This window comes from Nelumbo nucifera, chromosome 5 (assembly GCF_055504915.1).
Source record: "Nelumbo nucifera cultivar China Antique chromosome 5, China Antique-T2T, whole genome shotgun sequence".
Taxonomy (NCBI): domain Eukaryota; kingdom Viridiplantae; phylum Streptophyta; class Magnoliopsida; order Proteales; family Nelumbonaceae; genus Nelumbo; species Nelumbo nucifera.
The window spans coordinates 18,141,096-18,163,477 of NC_142653.1; the positions used below are offsets into that span (position 1 = coordinate 18,141,096).

The 22,382-nt window shown below is 42.1% G+C and overlaps 1 protein-coding gene across 1 annotated transcript; it reads left to right on the forward strand.

The window, feature by feature from the left end:
• Positions 1 to 18,380: 18,380 nt before the first annotated feature.
• LOC104595550 (Pentatricopeptide repeat (PPR-like) superfamily protein) lies at positions 18,381 to 20,900 on the forward strand. Its single transcript, XM_010256316.3, has one exon. The coding sequence runs from the start codon at positions 18,717 to 18,719 to the stop codon at positions 20,589 to 20,591; it is 1,875 nt and encodes a 624-aa protein (XP_010254618.1). The 5' UTR covers positions 18,381 to 18,716; the 3' UTR covers positions 20,592 to 20,900.
• The last annotated feature ends 1,482 nt before the right edge of the window (positions 20,901 to 22,382 follow it).

The window sequence follows — 22,382 nt, forward strand, 5'->3', positions numbered from 1 at the left end:
TTACATTTTGTTTATATTTTCACATTTCATATGCCATTATTTGATAGATCTTTTGATAAGCTTGAAAATGAGCTCAAGGAGCATTGAAATCTGTTAAGACATGCGATATATACAAAAATTGAGTATAATACTCTTAAATTATATAGTATTAACCTTCAAGTGACCAGATGTTCTAATTTGTAGTATTTGGCATATGTTGGTGGATTTAAAAACCGATACATATCAATACAATATACACCGAAATGTACTTAAAGCCTTGGTTTCATGTTGAAAACTACGAACATTCTACTAGATCGGCCAGGTTACGTATTCTGTTTGCCAAGACTGACGATGACCCCAAAAATGAGAGAATACATTTCCTGCGACCCCTGATTAAGACAAGACCGACTGCCCGAGACCCCAGTGAGTTTTCAACACATCATGCAGTAATTTAATCCAGCACTGGTTTAACATGAATTTTTGTCTTTGGGAGAATGAAGGTTCAGTTCAGGGTCAGAATTTTTAGGCTTAAAGTACAGTTGGGGTGGGTATCAGTTCAAAATTAATGTCAATTTATGGATGGGTATTTGTGTATAGAGTGAGGATTGTTAATATTTTGAATGTTTATAGCTCTGCAGTGGAAATCAAAAATCTGCATTGAACCTATTGATACTTCTCCGTTTCTCTTTTTCACTGAACACTGACTTATTCAAAAATCACTAGACAGTCTCGGGTTTATCTGGGACGGGATCACAGGAAATGTGTTCTCTAAAAAAGTTGTCTAAATAAGCGATGTTTTCAATCTGAGGTGTTGAATGGCCAACGGGACTTCTTGATCCTTCATCAAGCCAGGCTTTTTGGTCTATTGAACTGTTTGACCGGAATAATGGGTCATAAGTCAAATGCTAATTTTCTTTTTTTTTTATTCATTTTCATCATCAAAAAAATAATTCTTATTTATAATAATTCATTTTTATAAAACTTTTATATTTTAATATTTTTTTATATTTATAGTGGATTGATCCATTTAACTTATTAAGAGAGTGTTCGATTAATACATCAGTTGTTTTTGTTTTTAGAAACAAAAGCATGTGAACACTCCCTAAATGGTTGAACCATGACCCGTCACCTGAACCAAAAGAATGGTTCACTTTTCGGGACAGCTTTAAAAACACTACTAGTACTAAGGGGTATCTCCGGTTGTCAGATTAAGCCATGTGCATTGTGGACAGTATTTGCAGGACAGTCAGTCATACGTTTTCTTCTCTTTGGAAAACACTTGATTGCACTCTTGATCTAAGGGTGTGCGTGGCCCAGTGAGTGCCATCCAGCCTGGGAGTAGTGAAGAAAACAAAACGAAACAAAACAAAATGTGTGTGAGATGGGAAAGCAGATACATGTTTTGCAATTCTAGTAAACTTCAAGGATGTTTTGAGTGTTTGAAAGGTTTACTTGAATAATCAACAAGCTTCAATAAGATATATTTGTATTTTTTTTTCAATTTAATAAATTTTATAGTCATATCTATCATGCCTCCAGTATCATAGTCGGATTCCATGTTTTTTTGACACGAGTAGTGTGTGGTAACTACTTGACTAAATTTTCCCTCAAAGAACCAAAAGAAGTGGATGTTAAGAACTTTTTTCTAAGAAAAAACTTTGTAGAATTCTCTAGGACTAGGATAGCTCCTGTATATATTTTATTTGAGGTCATCTAGCGAAAGAATATAAAGGACCCAGGAATTTTCCTTGTTGCCTGCAACTTGTTTTGGGACCCAAAACGGCCCCGTTTTCATCTCAACCCTCTCTATTGAACCTATTAAAACTTCAGACAACTTGTACGATGAAAAGTTCAAAAAAGAGAAAAAAAGAAGTGGAGTACAGGGCTCAAGTGGGCCGAAGGCAATGGCAGTAGTTAATCAAATAAGAGGCTCCCCGTCCAATGGACAGTTCAGATTAGGCACAAGATTCCTTCACATGTCCGAAATAGGTTGGATAGTTCCTGTAATTGTAGCAAAAGTGACTTGTACTACTAATTCTCTCTTGATAAAAGCTTGGCACAGTGTCCTACCTGTTTATAGCTTACTTCATTCAAAAGTGGTAGCAAACTTTGTTCATTGATGAGCAATTGGGGATGAAACAAAGATGCATTCAGAGCTCAGACTTCAGACTCTAATTAGCACCATTTCAGATTTGATGAAGCAAATTTATTTGCTAAAGACATATTCCACGTGTGTCCTGACGAGGAGTACATTTCTGTCAAAGCCATGTTGAGCTGAAAAATGGAGCCCTCATCAGGAAGCTCGTTGCATCCTAATTACTACTGTCAATCAACTCCAGTTTGATGATAATAGTTTCTTCTCCTTAGAGATCTCTCTCTGCCACCGAATGAACTCTAATTCTAATACATAATTGAACTGGCAGATCCAAGACATTTGAAAGGATCCATTAATTGAAACTTTGAAAGTATTCAAATAGGTCAGCTACATAAAACAACGAAAAATATCATTTCTGGATCTCAAAGTCTCATTTGTAAAAACCAGGCCCTAAGGCTATGTTTGGTTTGATGGAGAATAAGAGAAAGCAGAAAGGTGAAGTAAAGTCGATAAGGAAATTTTTGAACTTAAGAACTTTCCCTCGATTTTCTGTTTCTCTCTTATTTTCTTTCAAACCGAACACAGCTTAATTATTCACGATCAGAACATCCTACCTGCTTCTGGATTCATCGTTGCGAAAACCGTCGTCGAAGTTCTGAGAGTAGCTCACAGCGTCGTAATGAAATGTCAGAGGCTTGGAACGGTAGATGCTCTTGCTTTCTCTCACCAGTCTCCTGAGAAGATTTCTCCACTTCTGGCTTCTGCTGGTACTATAAATGGCAGGAACACGAGAGTATTCATTGTGAGAGTGGAGACATGATGGCGGTGTCATACAACCAGAGAAGTAGGACAACCGCCGGCGGTGGGTCAGGCTGGTCTCCATTTGTAAATCGGTGTGAGTTCTCCGGCTATCTCCCCCTTGCAACAGTAAGATATGAGAGATAAGAAATTTGTTTCTGCCTTTTATATATGTTATCTATGAGTATATGCGTGGTTTTATTGGCATGGTAGAGGGTAGAGCAATAGTACAATTCTATTTTATATTATCCTATAAAAACTACAAATTTGTCAAATCATGTTCAATATTTAAAGAAATAGTTGAAGAAAATGACATAAATTATATTGGTACCGTAACAGGTAAACCGTAAACTACAGCTTGGATGGCCTAATATGTACGGGTGTCAATTTTCACTGTTTTCAAAATCGGATGGGACCAGTTCCGTTTTTCCTCGTAACCGTTTTTTTTCCTTAAAACCGTTGATTTTGGTCAATAAATTGCTGACCTGGCTAGTTAATCGTTCAAATCGTTTGAACGATTTTGACCGTTTTTCAAAATTTTAAAATTTTTTATTGTTTTTGTCAGAACGGGCCGATCATTTGGGTTGAACGGTCAGACCATTCAAACCGGTACCGGTTCGTTTTTAAAAACCATGTCAATTATATTGGACTGGATTTGGTCCAATCCGATCCAGTCCAACATGAATTCATTACAGGTAGATCATGTTCAATTCAATCTGGTGAATACTTTGTTTAAATTAGTTTTAATTTAAATTGATTTCAACTCAAACCTGGTCCATTCTATTGATACCTGTATTCTTATATGCTATTAATGGAATGGGCGTTGGTTCAATCTGATCCAATCCAATAAATCCATTACGATGGATCAGATCCATTCCAATCTAATCCAATAAACGCTTTAGACCATTCGTTCTGGACTGGTCTAATTCAATGTCTTATTGACCCATCCAATCCTTCCAAATTGATTTTCATTTGGCTAGATCCCAAAACTAGTAGAAAAAAAGGTCTACATCCAGAACATGAACCAGATTCTCTTATTTTCCTTTGGATGTTATTGCCTCTCTTGGACTTGATTATTGTATTAAATAAGGAATGGTCATCTACATTTTGTACAACCATACTATATAAATGTAATGCAACTACCAAAAGCAATAGAATGTGATGTGAGTGGAGAGACAAGAAAGGAGCAATAAGGAACCAAAGAGGTCCATATCAAGAAGCTTAGCTGGGTAATCATCATTAAAGAAAAAAAACACTTACTTAAAAAGGCATCATTCTTCCAGAAAACAAGGGAAATTGGGACACAAAAAGAATAATTAGAATCATGAGAAACCATAAGGAATTAAAAACTCTAGGTTGCATCATACGTATTGTCTACTGTTTTTGTTCTCATACTGTGATGTAATGCAATCAGAGAAGGTTTAAATTATTTGGGTGCATGTGATTCTGGTACAACTGAACCCCCTAACAGCTACATCCACCTGCCTTTCGTGGGGACACCATCCTTTGTCATCTTTTCTCCTTGCCAAGAGAGACAAACCAAGTACTCTGTCATGCAAAGCTCATTTTCCATGATTTGTTGTCTGTTATTCACTCGTCTCTCCATTATCGTCACCTTCTTTTTATCTCCTTGGATTCCTTTCCTCGATTGTCGTCCAACAAGATGAGATGGCAAGATATGATATATTATTGGCATTTTAGTTTTATTAACGTAGTTATTGTGGTTAATTACTCTCAATCAACCCACTTGATGTAAGGTCGGCCGTTGATTGGGACTTGAGAGTATTTAGGGTCTATTTGGTTCGCAGTCAGAATGGAAATCAAAAGTTTTTTGAAATTGGAATCAGAATGATCTAATCTCATAGTCTGTTTGATTCAGACAATAATGGAGCAGGAATGAGATTTCATTCTCAAGAAAGAGGTAGGGAATAGCCATATTCCCTCAAATGGAAGAATGCCATTCCAGCAAAAATAGAAATAGGATTTCAATTCCATCCTACCAAACAGTTGGAATCAGAATAATCCATTCCAATTCTAATTACAAACCCTATTCCTATTAGCCAAATGGGGCTTTATTTATTTATATATATTTTTTTGTTTTTTGTTTTTTTTCGGGGGAGGGGGGTTGAACTTGAAAAAGTGATTTTAGCACAAGGCGCGGGGGTACAAGAGAAACAAGAAGCCCATTAAGAAAGAAAGAGGGCCTCATAAGAAAGACAAGAATGGCCCAATCCAACAGTGGGTAGGGTTTCCGTAAAGAACTTTGCCAAGCTTCTCTTGATATTGACTGCAACCGGAAGGATTATTCACTCCTACCTGGTTAAAGGAATTTTGATTTGGCTAAATATATTTTTTATTTAAAATTTAGAATTTAGGATTTAAAATTTAGGATTTCATATAAAATCAAAAGTATGATTTTCAAAATTAGACCAAAAAGCCCAGAAACTGGTCAGCTAATTAATTCTATTTCACCCTAAAATCACTTTTTGACAAAAAATCAATGATTTAGTTAATGACCCACTAACCGATAAAAAACGATGATCAAGAGGTGGTTGTACGAAAACGGTAGGAGCCGATTTGTGCTCCCGCAACCGAGTGAGCCAGGGAAATAAACTGTCGACTCCGATGAAAAAAAATGTGGATCTCGTGGTTAGACTGAGAAACTTTTTCAATATCCATGATAATGGTTGAAGAGGGTTAAAATGTGATTACTCACCTTGAGAGTTGAGACTACTCTTTTTTCTTTATTCTTTTTTCCCTCTTCATCATTTTTTACGACATGAATTATCACTATAGTCCACCTCCGAACTTGAAATCAATTTCTGAACCTACTATTTTTTTTTCCTCCTACCTCAAAATCGAGTCTGTTAGATACAAGGAGAGAAGGTGGTAACGACACCGGTTTGGAAGTAAATACATCAGTTGATGGTATATCTGGTAACTGTACAGAACACTAACATGTTTATATTGGTGCTTCCAGCCTGGTTTCGATTTGTTTTTATCAGACACAGAGTCCCCAAATTCACTCCTTGAAAATTATCTTCCTAATCGATCTCTAAATTCTCTTCAAAGGTTAAGGTTAAATCCGTCGGCTTCTCTTTCATATACAAAGCTAAACCTTCTCACAAAAATGGACAAAATGATCATATATGCTCTATATATCTAAAAACATATTTGATGATGCACAATCTGGCCGGTCTTAGCTGTTGATGATCTTGCCTCTAAAATGAGTAACAGGGATCTGAAATGGGAGAAGAGAAACTCCGGGGAGAACCCGGCGTAAGGGCTCCGAAGCTCAAGTTAGAATCTTTCAAAGGCAAGAATAACCAGATAGCGCGAGAGTTAGCATACCTCCTCCCTAGGGGGGGGGGGGTAGAATCCTTTTATAACCACCTCGCGTACTCACTTCCAGGCCTCCGTCAGGTCGGGCATGATTACTTCTGAACTCCTGCCAGTTCGGGTGTCACTTCCTCTGGTCGGGCAGAACCGCCACTGTTCCTTCTGTCGGAGCCGTCTCTGCAGCTAGTGACGACGGTTGTAGGTGGCGGTGGCAGGAAGCCGTTTGAAATGCGGCTGTCAGGCGTCAGATCCCAAATCAGTCAGGTACGCCGCCCTTGGATGGGGACGTCCTTGGCATCGGGTACGTCTGGCGGGCCTGGTGTTTTGGGAGCGTTGGAGTGGCGAGCGAGGTGCCTTGAGTTCGGTTTGGAATGTTTCGAGCTGCCACGAGTCAGCTCGGGTCAGCTTCGTGAGGCTTGGGGCTCAGTACAGTTCGCGCTCCTCGCAGGGAGCTCGGGTTCTCAGGAGGGAGCTCGCTCTTATCAGGGAGCTCGGGCTCCTAGTAGGGAGCTTGGACTTGGGAAGCTCAGGTTCTTTAGGGAGCTCGGGTTCTTTATGGAGCTCAGGTTCTTTAGCTCGGGTTCTTTAGGGAGCTCGGGTTTTTAGGGGGCTCGGGCTCCTGGTACCGAGCTAGGACTTAGGGAGCTTGGGTTTTAGGGAGCTGGGACCTTTAACAGGGAGTTCGCTCTTAACAAGGAGCTCGGACTAAACACAGCGATCTGGAGTTGGGGTTCGGTAGTGAGTTTGGACTTGCTTCCGATGTTCGCTTTGGGTGCTCTACTGTCCCGAGCCGCTTGCCTTTGCCACGCGTCGGGCGATCCCGAGCCGCTTCCCTTATGAAGTCTGCCGCGAGGAGCTTTTCGACTTCCTCGTCGACCGCTTTCCAGCGCTCCGGGGCTAAGTTCCGTTTCTTCTGTTTAACGGGTCTGACTAAAGGGTCAGTGTTAAGTTTGTGAGTTATAAGACTAGGGTCAATACCAGGCATTTCGGCTGCGGACCATGCAAAAATATCTAAATTTTGGAGTAAAAAACTTACCAGTTCGGCCCGTAGGGGTTCTTTGACAGAAGCACCAATCTGGAGTGCGCGAGATGGGTCCGTAGGTAAGGTCGGGATCGCGACTGTCTCTTCTGTCGGCGAGGCTCGTTCTTCGCCTTGCTCCATAGGCCGCTCCAGGTCGAGGTCGCAGGCCGGCTTGGACTTGCCCTTTAGGGCGGCGACGTAGCACTTGCGGGACTCGAGCTGGTCGCCCCGCACTACCCCCACACCGAAGTCCGTAGGGAACTTCATTGCCAAATAATAGGTAGAGACCACCGCCCGCAGGATATGCGTGATTGGCCGTCCTATTATGGCGTTGTATGGGGAGGGGGTCGCGACCACCAGAAAATCGTGGTTGAGTCTGACCGCACAAGGCCACGTGCCGACTTCCACGGGCACCGTTATTTTTCCAAGGGGCCTGACTTCCTCCCCGTTGAAGCCCACCAGGGGAGTGCTTGCAGGTTTTAGGTTGCTCCTTGGTAGCTGCAGCCAATCAAATGCCGACTTGAATAGGATGTCCGCCGAGCTGCCTGAATCTACGAGCACGCGCCTAACTTTGAAGTCGCTGATCCTGAGTTTAATGACGAGTGCGTCGTCGTGAGGGTAGCGAACTCCCCGCGCGTCGTCTTCTGTGAAGAGGATCGGCTCCTCGGTCTTCGGCCTCTTTGGGGGGTTCTGCTCCTCGAGGACCGCTTCGCGAACTGAGGTCCAAGCTGTCGCTGATGTGCACCCCGCCACCACTGATCCTCCCACAATTACATGGATGGTTCCCCGAACTGGCCTTTCTGCCGGAGGGTGTCGCTGCATTGGTTCGGCAGGCCTGCTGCTAGCCTCCGGGGCGTCTTTTAAGTGTTCGCCTGGCTGATCCGCTTTATTGCTATTATTGTTGTGCTGTACAAAGTTTCTTAAGTATCCGCGACGGATGAGCCCCTCTATCTCGTCTCGGAGGTTATTACATAGCTCGGTACTGTGACCGTGGTCCCTATGGAAACTACAATACAAATTCTTGTTTCTTTCGTTCGGATTCCCCTTTAGGCGAGGTGGCCACTTCACGAAGGGGGCGTCCTTGATCGTCATTAGGATCTCGGTCCGCCTTGTGTTCAGTGGCGTGTAATCCGTCCGAGCTGGGAGGGGAGTTCGGAATGACTGGTTCGGTTTCAGGTCCCGGGCCGGGTTTTTCCGGTTTGCCGAGCTAGAGGGCTCGCCGTCCCTCTTTCTTTTCTTGTTTCCGCCCTCGGTTCTTTGGTTGTCCGCGAGCTTGAGGAACTCGGCCACGGTTGCAGGCTGGTTAGCTACCATGTGCCACTTGAATTCCTTGTGCGTCACCCCTCTTTTTGCTGCGGCAAGCTGTACTGCGGGGTCTAACCGAGGTATCTGTAAGCATGCCTCATTGAATCGTTTGATGTAGCCCCGTATGGGTTCTTCTTCCCTTTGGACTACTCCGAAGATGCTCTCCTCTGCTTTGGGGCACCGTTTGCTGGTAACAAAGTGTGCAGTGAAGACCTGCACGAACTGAGCCCAACACTTTATCGATCCGGGGGCCAGGTTCCTGTACCAAGTGCAGGCTACCCCCTTGAGGGTGGTGGTGAAGGCCACGCACATGCATGATTCACTGGCCCTGGCGAGGTGCATTTGGGACTGGAAAGCGTCCACGTGATCGTTGGGGTCGAAGGATCTGTCGTACTTGTCTAGGGGCGGGAGCTTGAAATCTCTAGGCAAGGGGACTGCCAGGAGTTCTGAGGCGAGGGGGGAAGGAACTGAGAGAATCGGGGCAATTCCTACCTCGTCCGAGCTCGTCTCGCCTTTGCCTCTGAGCTCGGATAGGACGCGGGTGGCGGTTCGTCGACTTCGACGGCGTCTTCGCTGCTGAGTGGGCCTTGTGCTGGCGCTGCTGGCCTCCGTGTTGCCGAGCTCGATGGGCTCGGAATTCTGGTAGTCCGCTACTGCCAGTGCGCCGAATCGGTTTTCCACCAGTGGGGACTCCGGTTTTGAGACCCGAGGTGCTGACCTCGCGGGCGAGGTTCCTGATCCGCCTGCGAGCCGCGAGGTGGGGATGACTTTTCTTTCTCTCCGGCCTGGGGACGAGGCTTGGCTGTTTGGGGGATTCTGGGGCCTGGAGGCCTTTCCTTGGTGAAGGCGCCCATCCTGCGGAGAGGCCTTTACTGGCTTCGGGGCAGGGTGGCGAGGTGGAAGCGGTGGTTGGTTTGGTGTCAGTTGGGGAAACTGCTGCTGATAGTGGTATTGGGAGAGGTTGTGCAACACTTGGTGTTGGTGAAGCTGGTGTTGCTGGAACTGCTGGATCTGGGCTTGCATTGCCCGCATGCATTGCATTAAGTCGTCCAACCGATTCTGGTTAGCTGCCAGGGGGACGGCGGTCGGTTTAGTGAAGGTAGTCTCGATGGGAAGAGGGAAGGAGATGTTTGCGGAGGGCAGGCTTACAGGTGCCACTGCTTGCGGCGTAGTCAGATTGGGGATTCCATCCACCGTGAGGGGGATGGTGAACTGCCCCACACACACTACGGGGACTTGGGGCTGTTCCCCGGTGGTGTTTGTCTCTGTGCCGCATCCGGCGTTGCTGGATGAGGCCATAAGTAATGAGTTCTTTAGAGAAGGAAAGGGTGTGAAAATTTTGGAGGGAGGCTTTTTGAAGCGTTTCCCACAGACGGCGCCAATTGATGATGCACAATCTGGCCGGTCTTAGCTGTTGACGATCTTGCCTCTGAAATGAGTAACAGGGACCTGAAATGGGAGAAGAGAAACTCCGGGGAGAACCCGACGTAAGGGCTCTGAAGCTCAAGTTAGAATCTTTCAAAGGCAAGAATAACCAGATAGCGCGAGAGTTAGCATACCTCCTCCCTGGGGGGGGTAGAATCCTTTTATAACCACCTCGCGTACTCACTTCCAGGCCTCCGTCAGGTCGGGCATGATTACTTCTGAACTCCTGCCAGTTCGGGTGTCACTTCCTCTGGTCGGGCAGAACCGCCACTGTTCCTTCTGTCGGAGCCGTCTCTGCGGCTAGTGACGACGGTTGCAGGTGGCGGTGGCAGGAAGCCGTTTGAAATGCGGCTGTCAGGCGTCAGATCCCAAATCAGTCAGGTACGCCGCCCTTGGATGGGGACGTCCTTGGCATCGGGTACGTCTGGCGGGCCTGGTGTTTTGGGAGCGTTGGAGTGGCGAGCGAGGTGCCTTGAGTTCGGTTTGGAATGTTTCGAGCTGCCACGAGTCAGCTCGGGTCAGCTTCGTGAGGCTTGGGGCCCAGTACAGTTCGCGCTCCTTGCAGGGAGCTCGGGTTCTCAGGAGGGAGCTCGCTCTTATCAGGGAGCTCGGGCTCCTAGTAGGGAGCTTGGACTTGGGAAGCTCAGGTTCTTTAGGGAGCTCGGGTTCTTTATGGAGCTCGGGTTCTTTAGCTCGGGTTCTTTAGGGAGCTCGGGTTTTTAGGGGGCTCGGGCTCCTGGTACCGAGCTAGGACTTAGGGAGCTCGGGTTTTAGGGAGCTGGGACCTTTAACAGGGAGTTCGCTCTTAACAAGGAGCTCGGACTAAACACAGCGATCTGGAGTTGGGGTTCGGTAGTGAATTTGGACTTGCTTCCGATGTTCGCTTTGGGTGCTCTACTGTCCCGAGCCGCTTGCCTTTGCCACGCGTCGGGCGATCGCAAGGTCGGGCCAAATTTCCCTTCATCAATATTGTTTTCCTAATTCAAATTGGTAGCTTAGATAACCACAAATGAAATCTCCCAAATCAGACAAAAACCCCATCCTAATGGCTCAAGAAGATTACCCACGTTAATAGTGGGTCCCCTAATCTGGTTTCCGAGTCGAATAAAATAACCTAACCTCAACATTTAACCCAATTTACTTTCCAAACAAATTAAAAAATGGTTCGTAAAAAATAGGCCTTTTTAGAGTTCAGTTCAGCCCCCCTCAGAATTGTTTTATTCGTTTCCTAAATATATTTATACCCGCCCTCTATAAACACCATTCTCTAGTGAATTGGGAATTTTTTCCCCTTGTAGTGTCCCGAACTATACGATCCCATTAGGAATTTTGAGGGAGACTGAACTCAAATTATTTCAAAAAAAATCAACGCTTTGATCATGGTTTTTAAAAATGAATCGGTGATCAAATCGGTTAGGGGTTTGGTTATTGGTTCGAACGGTTTGACCGTTTGATCTGAACAATCGGTCCATTCTAACAAAAAAAATAAAAAAATTAGAAAAAGGTCAAAACCGTTCGAACAATTAACCAACCGGTTCAGCGATTTGCTGACCAAAATCAACGATTTTAGGGGAAAATGGTTTTGGAAAAAAACAAAACCGATCAGGTGATCGATTCCCGATTTTTCCGGTCCGATTTTAAAAACAGTGGCTTTAACTATGATAATGAAAAGGCATCATATCCTAAAAACTTATAATCAATCAACCAATATCATAAATATATTAATGAATCAGATGATATTTATCAAAATTCTCGATGAATTTTAATTGATCAAAACTCTTCTGATACTATCTTTCCGGCATCATAGATTTCTCAAAAAAGGCAAATCGTAGAATCTACCACCCCCAAGACTTTTTAACGCCACCCCAAGACTTTTCAACGCTTGCCATAAAAATAATGGATCTCAAATAAAACGCAGACATGGTTGCGTCGCCTTCTTAAGGAAAAAGTTTTGACAGGCTACCTTCCACAGCCACGGGACTCTCCCTGCGTGACATGTTATAGTCAAAATTTTCTCCCCTACGAACGCGGCCACCAACTAGTGGTACCTTAGCTTGGACCAAATAGTGGCCACATATGCTGTACAATCTACATTTAAACGTTCAAGTCATTAGATGGTTGAGGTAAGAAAATTCCTTTCCCTATCGTTTTGGGGAGCTTCACCCACCTCCATGAGAAAACGAAGTAAAACCACATTTGAGAATTGAACCAAATTCAAATTAAATGGACCTCATTGTCGGTGGTTGTCAGTGGAAGATTCAAGAAAATCGTGGGCCAAGGTTATCATCTTAATTGTCCCCCGAACCACAAAGTCCACAAATGCTACACGTTGTTGGCTAGACGTATGGCATCTGAAAGAATGGTAGGATCCATCTGATGGACGCCATAAAGGTTGCGGAATGGGTGGGGCGAATTTCAAAAATTTCCTACCTTCTCCCAACTGGGAATCATATTCCCTGAATTTAGAATACAATATTCAAGGATCTACTTGAACCCTAATCAAACCAGATCTGTACCAAAAGATAAATGGGAGGATTATACCTGATCCGGAGAAGCAGTATCTCCCAAAGTTGGTGTTCACGCCCAAAGAATGCTCCAAGATCTGTCCCTGCTGAAGATGACACAGCTGTGGATGGAACAGAACCAGCAGGGTGCGTCCTACACACTGGATCCTTCACAAGAATCCCCTGGATGTACTAAACACTGAATTCTTTCAGTCTTTCTTGCAAGACTGATGTCAAGAACTGGTTTCTTGACTTTCTTTTCTGCAAAGATCAAATCTTGCAATAATGCAGATGGCGGCGGCAGGAGGAGATTTCCAGAAACGAAAAGGCTGAACTGTTTTCTTTTCTGGAGAGTATGAGATCTAATCTCAAATTGCAGGAACCCTTCTTGCTTACCAAAACCCCTTGGATCGAAATCTGATTTCTCTCCCTCTTAGTACATTCGAAATCTCCTCATTTCTTCTTGATTAAGAAATCTCCTAATTAGGAGTTATCCCAATCCAAATCAGTATTTGGATAGGGGATAATCTTAATCCCTTTCCCAGATAGAGTTAGCTTACTCCTGTTCTTATTAGGAGGTTACCAGATTCAAATCTGATTTGAATTTGGTCTCTAAGAGTGGATAAGGCTAAGAGCCCAATCCTTTTTGCTAACTTCAATCTCAAATTCGCCCCATGGATGGGTGATCATATCAGCCCACCTCGAAATGGGCTTTTGGCCCATTAAGTATTCAGTGTTTAATTAGTTTCCAATCTGCTGCCCAGTTGGGCTTCTTTGTATGGCGTGGGACCCAAGCATTGATCTACACACCAGCCACATGGGTTCGGCCCAGCCTTTAATACAAGGCCCAGCCGAATTCACTGAAAATCTCAATGAACCCCTTGAGTCCATCGTATGAACCCTATGGGCCCAACACTTACATTAAGTGGTCCCTAGGCCAAGCCATCTTATAAAAACCCAGGGACTGTGGGCAGGTGCAAGATTAGCCCATTGAGTATTATCCTAAATGGTCTTACACTTAACCTCTCAGCCCTTAATGATCAAGCACTGCCCGACAAGAGAGGACCTCTCCCTCGGCTGCAAGGAACAGTGCTGCACTCTCCTCTCACATGGATCCCGGGAATTAAAACCATTTGCAAACATTTTGAAACCGTACATATATATGTAAATATATTAATTTTGCAAAAACAAAATTCCAACGATTGAAATCAACTGCCGGCAGTTTGGTTTCCATCAGAGAGAGTGCATTCCCGATCATTACCCTTTGTCCGACAAAGTGGCTGATTCTGTCACTATGACCACCCACTCAGATGAATTCTCAAACTGCCCCAACATACCCAGGTTTTGATCCCCACTAAGGATCTCACTGATTGGCATATCAAAGGCAGGCTGATCCAGCACCTAGTGAAGTGTCATAATCGAGTCTAGGGGTCAGGTGTAACTTTCCAGTTTTGCCCATCTATGTCAAAGGTCCAGGGCAAGACTGGAAATCTGGTCCGGTTCAAGGATTCAAGTAATCCCATGCTGTATGTGCCTCGGGTCTTACCCTGATGGCTGAGACAGGCCATCCCAACACTTGGTGGCACACCAGTATCAGCCTTGGCAGGATAAATCCTCCACAGACTTATCCAACGGCTGTGAACATTTAAAACTAACATGAGTCTCTACAAATGTCCAGTTTTAGGGTTTTACACAGAATTAAACCAAACAACATGAATCAAACATGCACTTTATTTATTTCCACTAAATAACAAAAGTACATCAAAATGATTGAAGCTAAGGGCATACAAAACTGTCTAACAGCATCTTGTCCAGCTGGAGCTGATGCCCCATCTGTTAACTGGGGAATTGCAATATAAGAACGAAGCCTCAGACAGTAAAAGGTTGGAGGTGACACATACACTGCTTGGTCAATGAACTCTACGGTCATTACCCCACGTCTGACGCTAGGGGCAGTCTGACAAATGTACATGGGCGGAACCCCATGAGATACAAGCAATGGATAATTATGGGCTTGAATCGGGTTCCTTGCTTAAAGAGATCAAAGAGTTAATGCCACACCATAAATATGTGGCTCCCGAATGCAGCCTAAATCAGAACTCATACGAACACGGGCCTAAAAACCCATTCATAAACCTAGGATAGATTTATGGGGCTATACAACGAGGGATAGCCCATCTCCCGTCCCCTTAACCCTCCTGTCACGGTGGTAATGAAATTTGATCCGGATCCGGATTTTATTTTTATAAAATTTGTCTTTTCACTCACTTCACAGTCATTGTAGTCGTGTGTTTGATTAGCTTTGGCCATTCAGTTAGCTTGTGTAGAAACAAGTCATTATAGAATCTGATTCTAGCAGACAATTTTGGTTCTAAACACTGCTGCATTTATCCCTTTTTCTCCTTTAAGGATATTGTGGTCTGATATTTTATCCCTAGTTTCAGGCATTAATGTTTATTTTGTTAATGTTAAGAGGTACTCCAAACTGAGCCTTGGTTTTTTTCTAATATATTTCTTATCACAAGAGGTATTCCAAACTAGGCAAGTGATCAACCACCATGGGGAGTTCTGTGGGGTAGGACCTGGGAGTTGAGAGTAATGAAGGGGTTGAGGTATCATATTGGTCATATTATAGAAATACCATAATCCAATCAATTTGATTAGGGCAAAGTATGAATAAATTTGACTGTATGGAAAAAAGCACCCTAGGCTGTTTTAAAAGCTTCATGTGCATGACACGTAGTATGGGTATGGTGTAAAAGAATAATTATAATTAATATATAGAGTGTAAATCTATGTATTTTGTATATATTTACACTGCACATATTTATATTTGTACTCCTTTCAAATTGAGTATGAAACTTCAAAATACATTTTTTTCAAAGTAGGATGAGGTCTTTCAGGATGCCCATTTTGGCCTTCTGAAACTGTGTTTGGCGAAAATCCAAAAGTTGATATAGACGTTTCAAATCGTGACTGTAATATGAATGCTCAACTAATATGGTTTAATTAACGCAGCCCCTCTTAAACCGAAATTGAACAAACGGTTTATTCGGTTTAAAATTGAACCAAATAAATAAAAATTTTAAATGAAAAATAAACCAAAACAAGATTTTTGGTTCAGTTTTTGTTTATTTCAGTTAGAACCAAATTTCAATACTACTATATATATTATATATTAAAAAATATATATTATACAATGTATGTAATAAATTATATATTTTAATACATAATATAATATATTTTATACATATTATATATGTATTATATATAAATATACAAGTGTAGCAGCTTTCTGAGGTGGGCTTCACGTGAACAGTCTAATAAGCTATTTTGGTGAAAGGTCAGGACTTAAGAGCCTACATCCATTGCCAATCAGTCAATTGAAGAGTTGATGGCTATTTTTTGGTTCAATTCTCATTGTTTCTCGTTTTTACCCTAGATGAAATTTTAAAATGGATATGATTGGATAAAAATAGATAGAATGAAAAAATATTGTTATAAATCAAATATTTTTTTTCTTAAAAATGAATTCTTTTCAAATTGACAAGTGCCCTATATTGCTCATTTTTTGGCATAGATGTTTACTAGTGGATGACCAACTATCCTCCAATAAACATTTATGGTGATAGTTTTGTAGACCTAGGGTAGTAGTTTGTTATTGCCAGTATAGAGTTTTTTTAAAGAATGAAAATGAGCAAGATGGACCATGACCATTTTTTCATGCTATAGGCTACCTCAAATTTTGTGCTATGGGCTGATTTTTCATTTTGAAAAAGAATGGGACCAATGGCAAAAAATTTGTAACCAAACACTAATGTTATTCATTCTTGCCCACAAATGAGCAAGAATTAAAAAATGAGGCCCAACACAGCAAACTAAACATGGCCTAGCCTCTTAATCTTCAACTCAACCCTCCCAAACTGGTCCAAACACGCAACAACTATGGACAACAGATAGGGGAAAGCCCATTAGGCAGAGTATCCCAACTATGATAAGTGAGTTCATCGAACCGAATACGCCTTAATCATCTAACCATGGATCATTTGCAAATTGCAAGTTCCATTTCGAAAATTTCAAAACTGTCAACTTCTATGGATTTGGGTCCATGTGATACTGGAGTTTTGGGTGGGGTGGATTCGAGCCGAGCTGAGCCGAATACTTGGCTATTCGAGCTCGGCTCGTAGGAATAGTATTAGGCTTGAGCTCGGGCTCAAGCTTGATTCGAATTAGAGACTTGAGCTCGAGTTTAGCTCGGTTCATAGCTCACAATTTCGAGTTCAGCTTGGCTTGAGATCGACTATAAGCCAAGTTTTTTTTGAAAAATAAAATTATATGTATAAAATTATTATTATTTTTTATGTTTTAGAACAAAAATAAAGAATTATAAAAATTATCTACTATTATAGATATGTATGTATGTACGTATCTAATGTATATATTAAAAATGATTTATTTAATACTAGGCTCGCGAGCCTCATGAGCCGAGATTTATTGAGCTCGAAGCTCAGTTTAAACCGAGCCGAGCTGAGTCGAGCTCAAATAGCTCATGAAAAGCTCGTCTCGTAGCCACCCCTAGTTTTGGGACATCATAAATGGGACCAGATCTAGTAAGCACAACTATCAACAGTTGTTTTTAATCTTTTTCAATGGACACTTAATAAACATTCTGACAATTGTCAAAAATTGTTTTTAATCTTTTTCAAGGGTAGGCTAGGAGTATTTTAAGGGACATGTGTCAAAAATTTTTCTAAGCGCTCATCGAACATGTTTACAATGCTGTGTCTACTTTATCCAAACTTGGGAAGTGTGATCCAACGCTACCCTATTCAACATGGGTGCATCACTTGTGGTCTGGCGCTCAAGTAGCTTGCCTTTTGTTGGATATTCATAAGATTGTGACCCATCATGGGATAGGTCCACAAGATTGGCTTCAGTGCTTACAAGACTGTCTCATGAATGGTGTGAACACAGTCTTGTGAGCACTGAAGCCGATCTCTAAGTCCACTTAATAGAAGAACTCGGATCTCTTGACCATAGCATATTGCTAGCTACACTCTCCAACCACATGTTGAGAATATCAGTGACCACAACACAATCAATGTTTCATTTATGGCTAGGTGATCGTAATCAGTAAGGGTGTCAATTGACCAGTTTTCAGACTGGACCTCATCTAGTCCAAAGTCAATTTATACAGATTAGACAAACCAACAAGACATATTGAATTGGACCTCATCTAGTCCAAAGTCAATTTATACAGATTAGACAAACCAACAAGACATATTGAATTAGACCAATCCGGTCTAAAATATTTATTAGATTGGATTGAACCTGATTGGTCCGTAATAAATTTTTACTACATTGGATTGAATTAAACCTGGTCCCAGGAATATAAGTGTCAATGGACCGGATTTGAATTGACACCAATATAAATTAAAACGAATTTGAAGATATTGAATTGGACCGATCCATTATTCATTGGACCTGGTCCATTTTGTAATATACTCACGTTAGACTGAATCGGATTGGACGAAATCCAATCGAATTGACTCAGCAATGTATTGTGGTTTCAATCACTCCCGTCACTTTGCGATTTTTTTAGGGACACATTTAAGAATGTTTTTTGATGAATGTAAGACATTTACGAAATGGAAAAACCTATGCTGCCGTAAAGACGTGATAAAGGTCAGTCCGGGTGAGCTGGAGACAAAAGTGTACGGGCTTTGCTATCTATTTGGTGGGTCCGTATCGTCTGATGTAGGACATTTGGTAAGTTGGCAAGTGCCATATTTACGTGTCCTCTGTTCTTGCCGTCAGATGTTATCGAACGGTCGGATACCAAGATGTGCGTTGAGCACCTTGTGCAAGATAGAAATCGGATAAGAGGCGCGGCAATGGCATAAAGAAACAGAGCATCCCTCAGCTTGCGGTTGCGGCCTCCGTGAACACGTTCTCTAACAGGGGTCAGAGCTTCTTTGCCATCCGAGAGCGCCGAGTACTTGTAGAGTAAGCTCTCATCATAAACCCTTTCGATTGTTTTCTTCTTTTCCATCTTTATATTTATCTCCGTTGTGTAGAACCCGCTAAAATCCTCTGATTCTGCCTCACTGTACAGTCGTTACTCTAGAAGCCTTCTTTTTTAATTTCTTCAATCTTTGGTTTTTTTTCACGAAGTCTGTAACGAACACTTCTGGGTTTTCCTTTACGAGTATTTGGGTTTAAGTTTTATGGGTAGCAATTGAACAAAAAGATGGACTTAACGGTACCTGCACAACAGCATTATGGAGGGTTTTCGTCTTCAAACTGTGTTCAGAAGGAGAACGCAAAGATAATTGGTTTTGGGTGTAGAGTTACGGTTAGTGTTCATTATGACTTCAGTTTAAGCAGAAGTGGTTCTCTGGTGAAGGGTTTTCCAGGGTACAAGACTTGTTGTTGTGCTTTATCTGCCGATAATGAGGTGAGAAAACCTGATAGGCATCGAAAGAAAAACAGGAATCGGGTTCTAGCGGTTTCAAAGGTGGAATCTATTAGTTCTAATGGTAGACTACCGAGCCTAACCAGAACCCCTAATGGACATCCGGGCAACGGGCACACCTCTATGGTGCCACTTCATTCTTCCTGCAGTTCTGAGGATTTTGAGAGCAACAATCAACTTCGTCGCTTTGTTAGAAATGGAGAACTGGAGGAAGGGTTCAAGTTTCTGGAGAACATGGTCTATCATGGTGATATTCCAGATATAATCCCGTGTACCAGTCTAATTCGTGGGTTCTGTCGTGCTTGTAAGACTAAGAAGGCAACTCGGGTTCTGGAGATTCTGGAAGAGTCTGGTGCTGTTCCGGATGTTATAACCTACAATGTCTTGATTAGTGGGTACTGCAAGTCAGGGGAGATTGAGAATGCTCTACAACTCTTGGATAGAATGAGTGTCGCTCCAGATGTTGTTACATATAACACAATCCTGCGTAGTTTATGTGATAGCGGAAAACTGAAACAAGCAATGGAAGTTCTCGATCTCCAGTTGCAGAAAGAGTGCTATCCTGATGTTATCACCTATACCATTCTGATAGAAGCAACTTGTAAGGAGTTTGGAGTTGGGCAGGCAATGAAGCTGTTGGATGAAATGAGGAGTAAGGGATGTAAGCCCGATGTGGTTACTTATAATGTTCTCATCAATGGAATTTGCAAGGAAGGAAGATTGGATGAAGCAATGAAGTTCCTGAATAATATACCATCATATGGTTGCCAGCCTAATGTGATTACACACAATATCATCCTGCGTAGCATGTGTAGCACAGGAAGGTGGATGGATGCTGAAAAACTCTTAGCTGACATGATTCGCAAAGGTTGTTCTCCTAGTGTTGTTACCTTCAATATCCTTATCAACTTCTTGTGTAGGAGGGGTTTATTGGGCCGAGCAATTGATATCTTGGAAAAGATGCCAAAACATGGCTGCATTCCCAATTCCCTAAGTTACAACCCGTTGCTTCATGGGTTCTGCAAAGAAAAGAAAATGGATCGGGCAATCGAGTACTTGGAAATAATGGTATCTCGAGGGTGTTATCCAGATATTGTAACCTACAACACACTGCTTACAGCTTTGTGCAAAGATGGGAAGGTTGACATTGCAGTTGAGCTACTTCACCAGCTAGGTAGTAAAGGTTGTTCTCCAGTGTTGATTACATACAATACAGTTATCGATGGGCTCTCAAAGATGGGAAGTACAGATCATGCTGTGAAGCTACTAGGTGAGATGCTGGCAAAGGGTCTTCGTCCTGATATAATCACCTACTCATCACTTGTGGGTGGTCTTAGTAGAGAAGGCAAGGTTGATGAGGCAATTAAGTTTTTCCATGAACTTGAGAGATTAGGGATCAGACCCAATGCCATTACTTACAATTCTGTCATCTTAGGCCTTTGTAAGTCTCGCCAAACTGACCGTGCTATAGACTTTCTGGCCTACATGGTGTCTAAGGGGTGTAAACCCACTGAAGCAACATACACCATCCTCATTGAAGGTATAGCTTATGAAGGTTTGGCAAAGGAGGCTTTGGAATTATTGAATGAGTTGTGTGCTAGAGGAGTTGTGAAGAAAAGCTCAGCACAACATGTAGCAGTCAAAATGTAGGGTTGAAGATGAGCTATTTTGAGTTCTATGATTTTTCATTCCCACAAGTCCTAGCTTGTGATTTGTTCAACTTTCCACCACAGTGACATGAAAAGCATCTGAAACATTGAATTTTTTTTGGCATCGAGCTTCTTTTTGCTTGTCATAACAACCGTAAATGAAATTCAAGTTTGATAGATATTTTATGTAAACACTGCCTTTAACTTACTAGTTGTACTTTACAGCTCAAAGAATGTTCAAGAAATTCATCTTTTCCTTTACAGAACACATGTAATGATTCAAGTATTCTTTGCTTTTTATTTTATCTAATGATGTGATGGTAATGCTTTTTTCTATGACAGTATGGTTGTGTGTTTGCATGGTTATTGTTGTCAAAACAGTGATTGCTTCTCAGAGAGTATGTTACCTTATAGAAGAGAATAATATCCTTCCCCTTCCTTTTTTTTTACCGTGGCAGTGAGTTCCTAATCAGTCTCCTTTTGGCTATTTTAGCCCATGTAACTTTGACATAGAGGGAGATGTGCTTTTTCACACATGACGAACTATAACAATCCAATATTGTAAGAAAGTAAAAGACATTAAACCAATATGTCTTGACAGTGGTAGGAGTAAACAGGGATGTTGTATAATCATTGAAATACCAAGTTTATCCAGCAACATAAACAAGGTAGTGGTGTGCAACTCATATGATGTTGTGGTGTATGTACTCTGATATTAACACCGTTTTCTCTTTTGTTATGTTCCGAACTTAACCTTCCCACATGTGGCGTATACACTCTGATCTGAAAACTGTTTCTCTTATGCCAAAATTCAAACTTAACCTTCCCATATAACATTCTTTAATTTTAAAATTAAACTAGTTGTTTGTATAGTGTGGCAGGAGTCAATTGAGCAAGGGTGTTGTAGAGTGGTTAAAAGAGTAAATCCATATTTTTCTAGTTTGTCATTCTATTGATTGGATCCTGCTCCACTCCATCATCTGGTCTGTGTGGATAATGTATAGAAATTCTACACCTGGTGTGTTGCTCAAACTGTTTACATAGAGGAGATTCTCAACAAGATATCAAAGATGAACTTGATCAGAAGCCTATCTACTCTATGTTTCTCAGCATAAATCCATATTTTTCTAGTTTGTCATTCTATTGATTGGATCCTGCTCCACTCCATCATCTGGTCTGTGTGGATAATGTATAGAAATTCTACACCTGGTGTGTTGCTCAAACTGTTTACATAGAGGAGATTCTCAACAAGATATCAAAGATGAACTTGATCAGAAGCCTATCTACTCTATGTTTCTCAGTATAGTAATCCTATAAATGGATATGGGCAAGCCTAATTATGGCAGGCAAGATTGGAAGGGCAACCTGGGCTGTGATCCCACTAGCAATTTTTTGGGTGATTTGGTCCGAAACGAGTTCTTGAAATTTTTATCAGAAAAAGTGTTCAGAAGAAACAGTCGTTGACTTTGCCTTGTGGTCTGATTAGGGACTGGCTATCGGCAAAATGTTTAATTAGCAGAGAGCACTGTCATACTTCATTGTCTATAGATTTTTTTGGTCATACTTGATGCCCTGTTGATGATTGTACAGAATCTCTTTGTACATTGGCGTTTATGGTGTTTTATGCTTAAGCAGCCACAGGAAAACCCTCCCAGCACTTATCATGGAGACAGTTGTAACCTTAAGCTTCAACCTCCAAGGTGCCCTTTTTTAAATGGCTATCCTTAACTAACAAGAAGTTAACAGAGGGCATGGGTTTAGGTAGTGAGGAAAGAGTTGAGAACTCATAATT

Excerpts from the sequence above, each read along its gene's own strand:
- LOC104595550 (XM_010256316.3), top strand. The coding sequence starts at position 18,717 with ATGGACTTAACGGTACCTGCACAACAGCATTATGGAGGGTTTTCGTCT.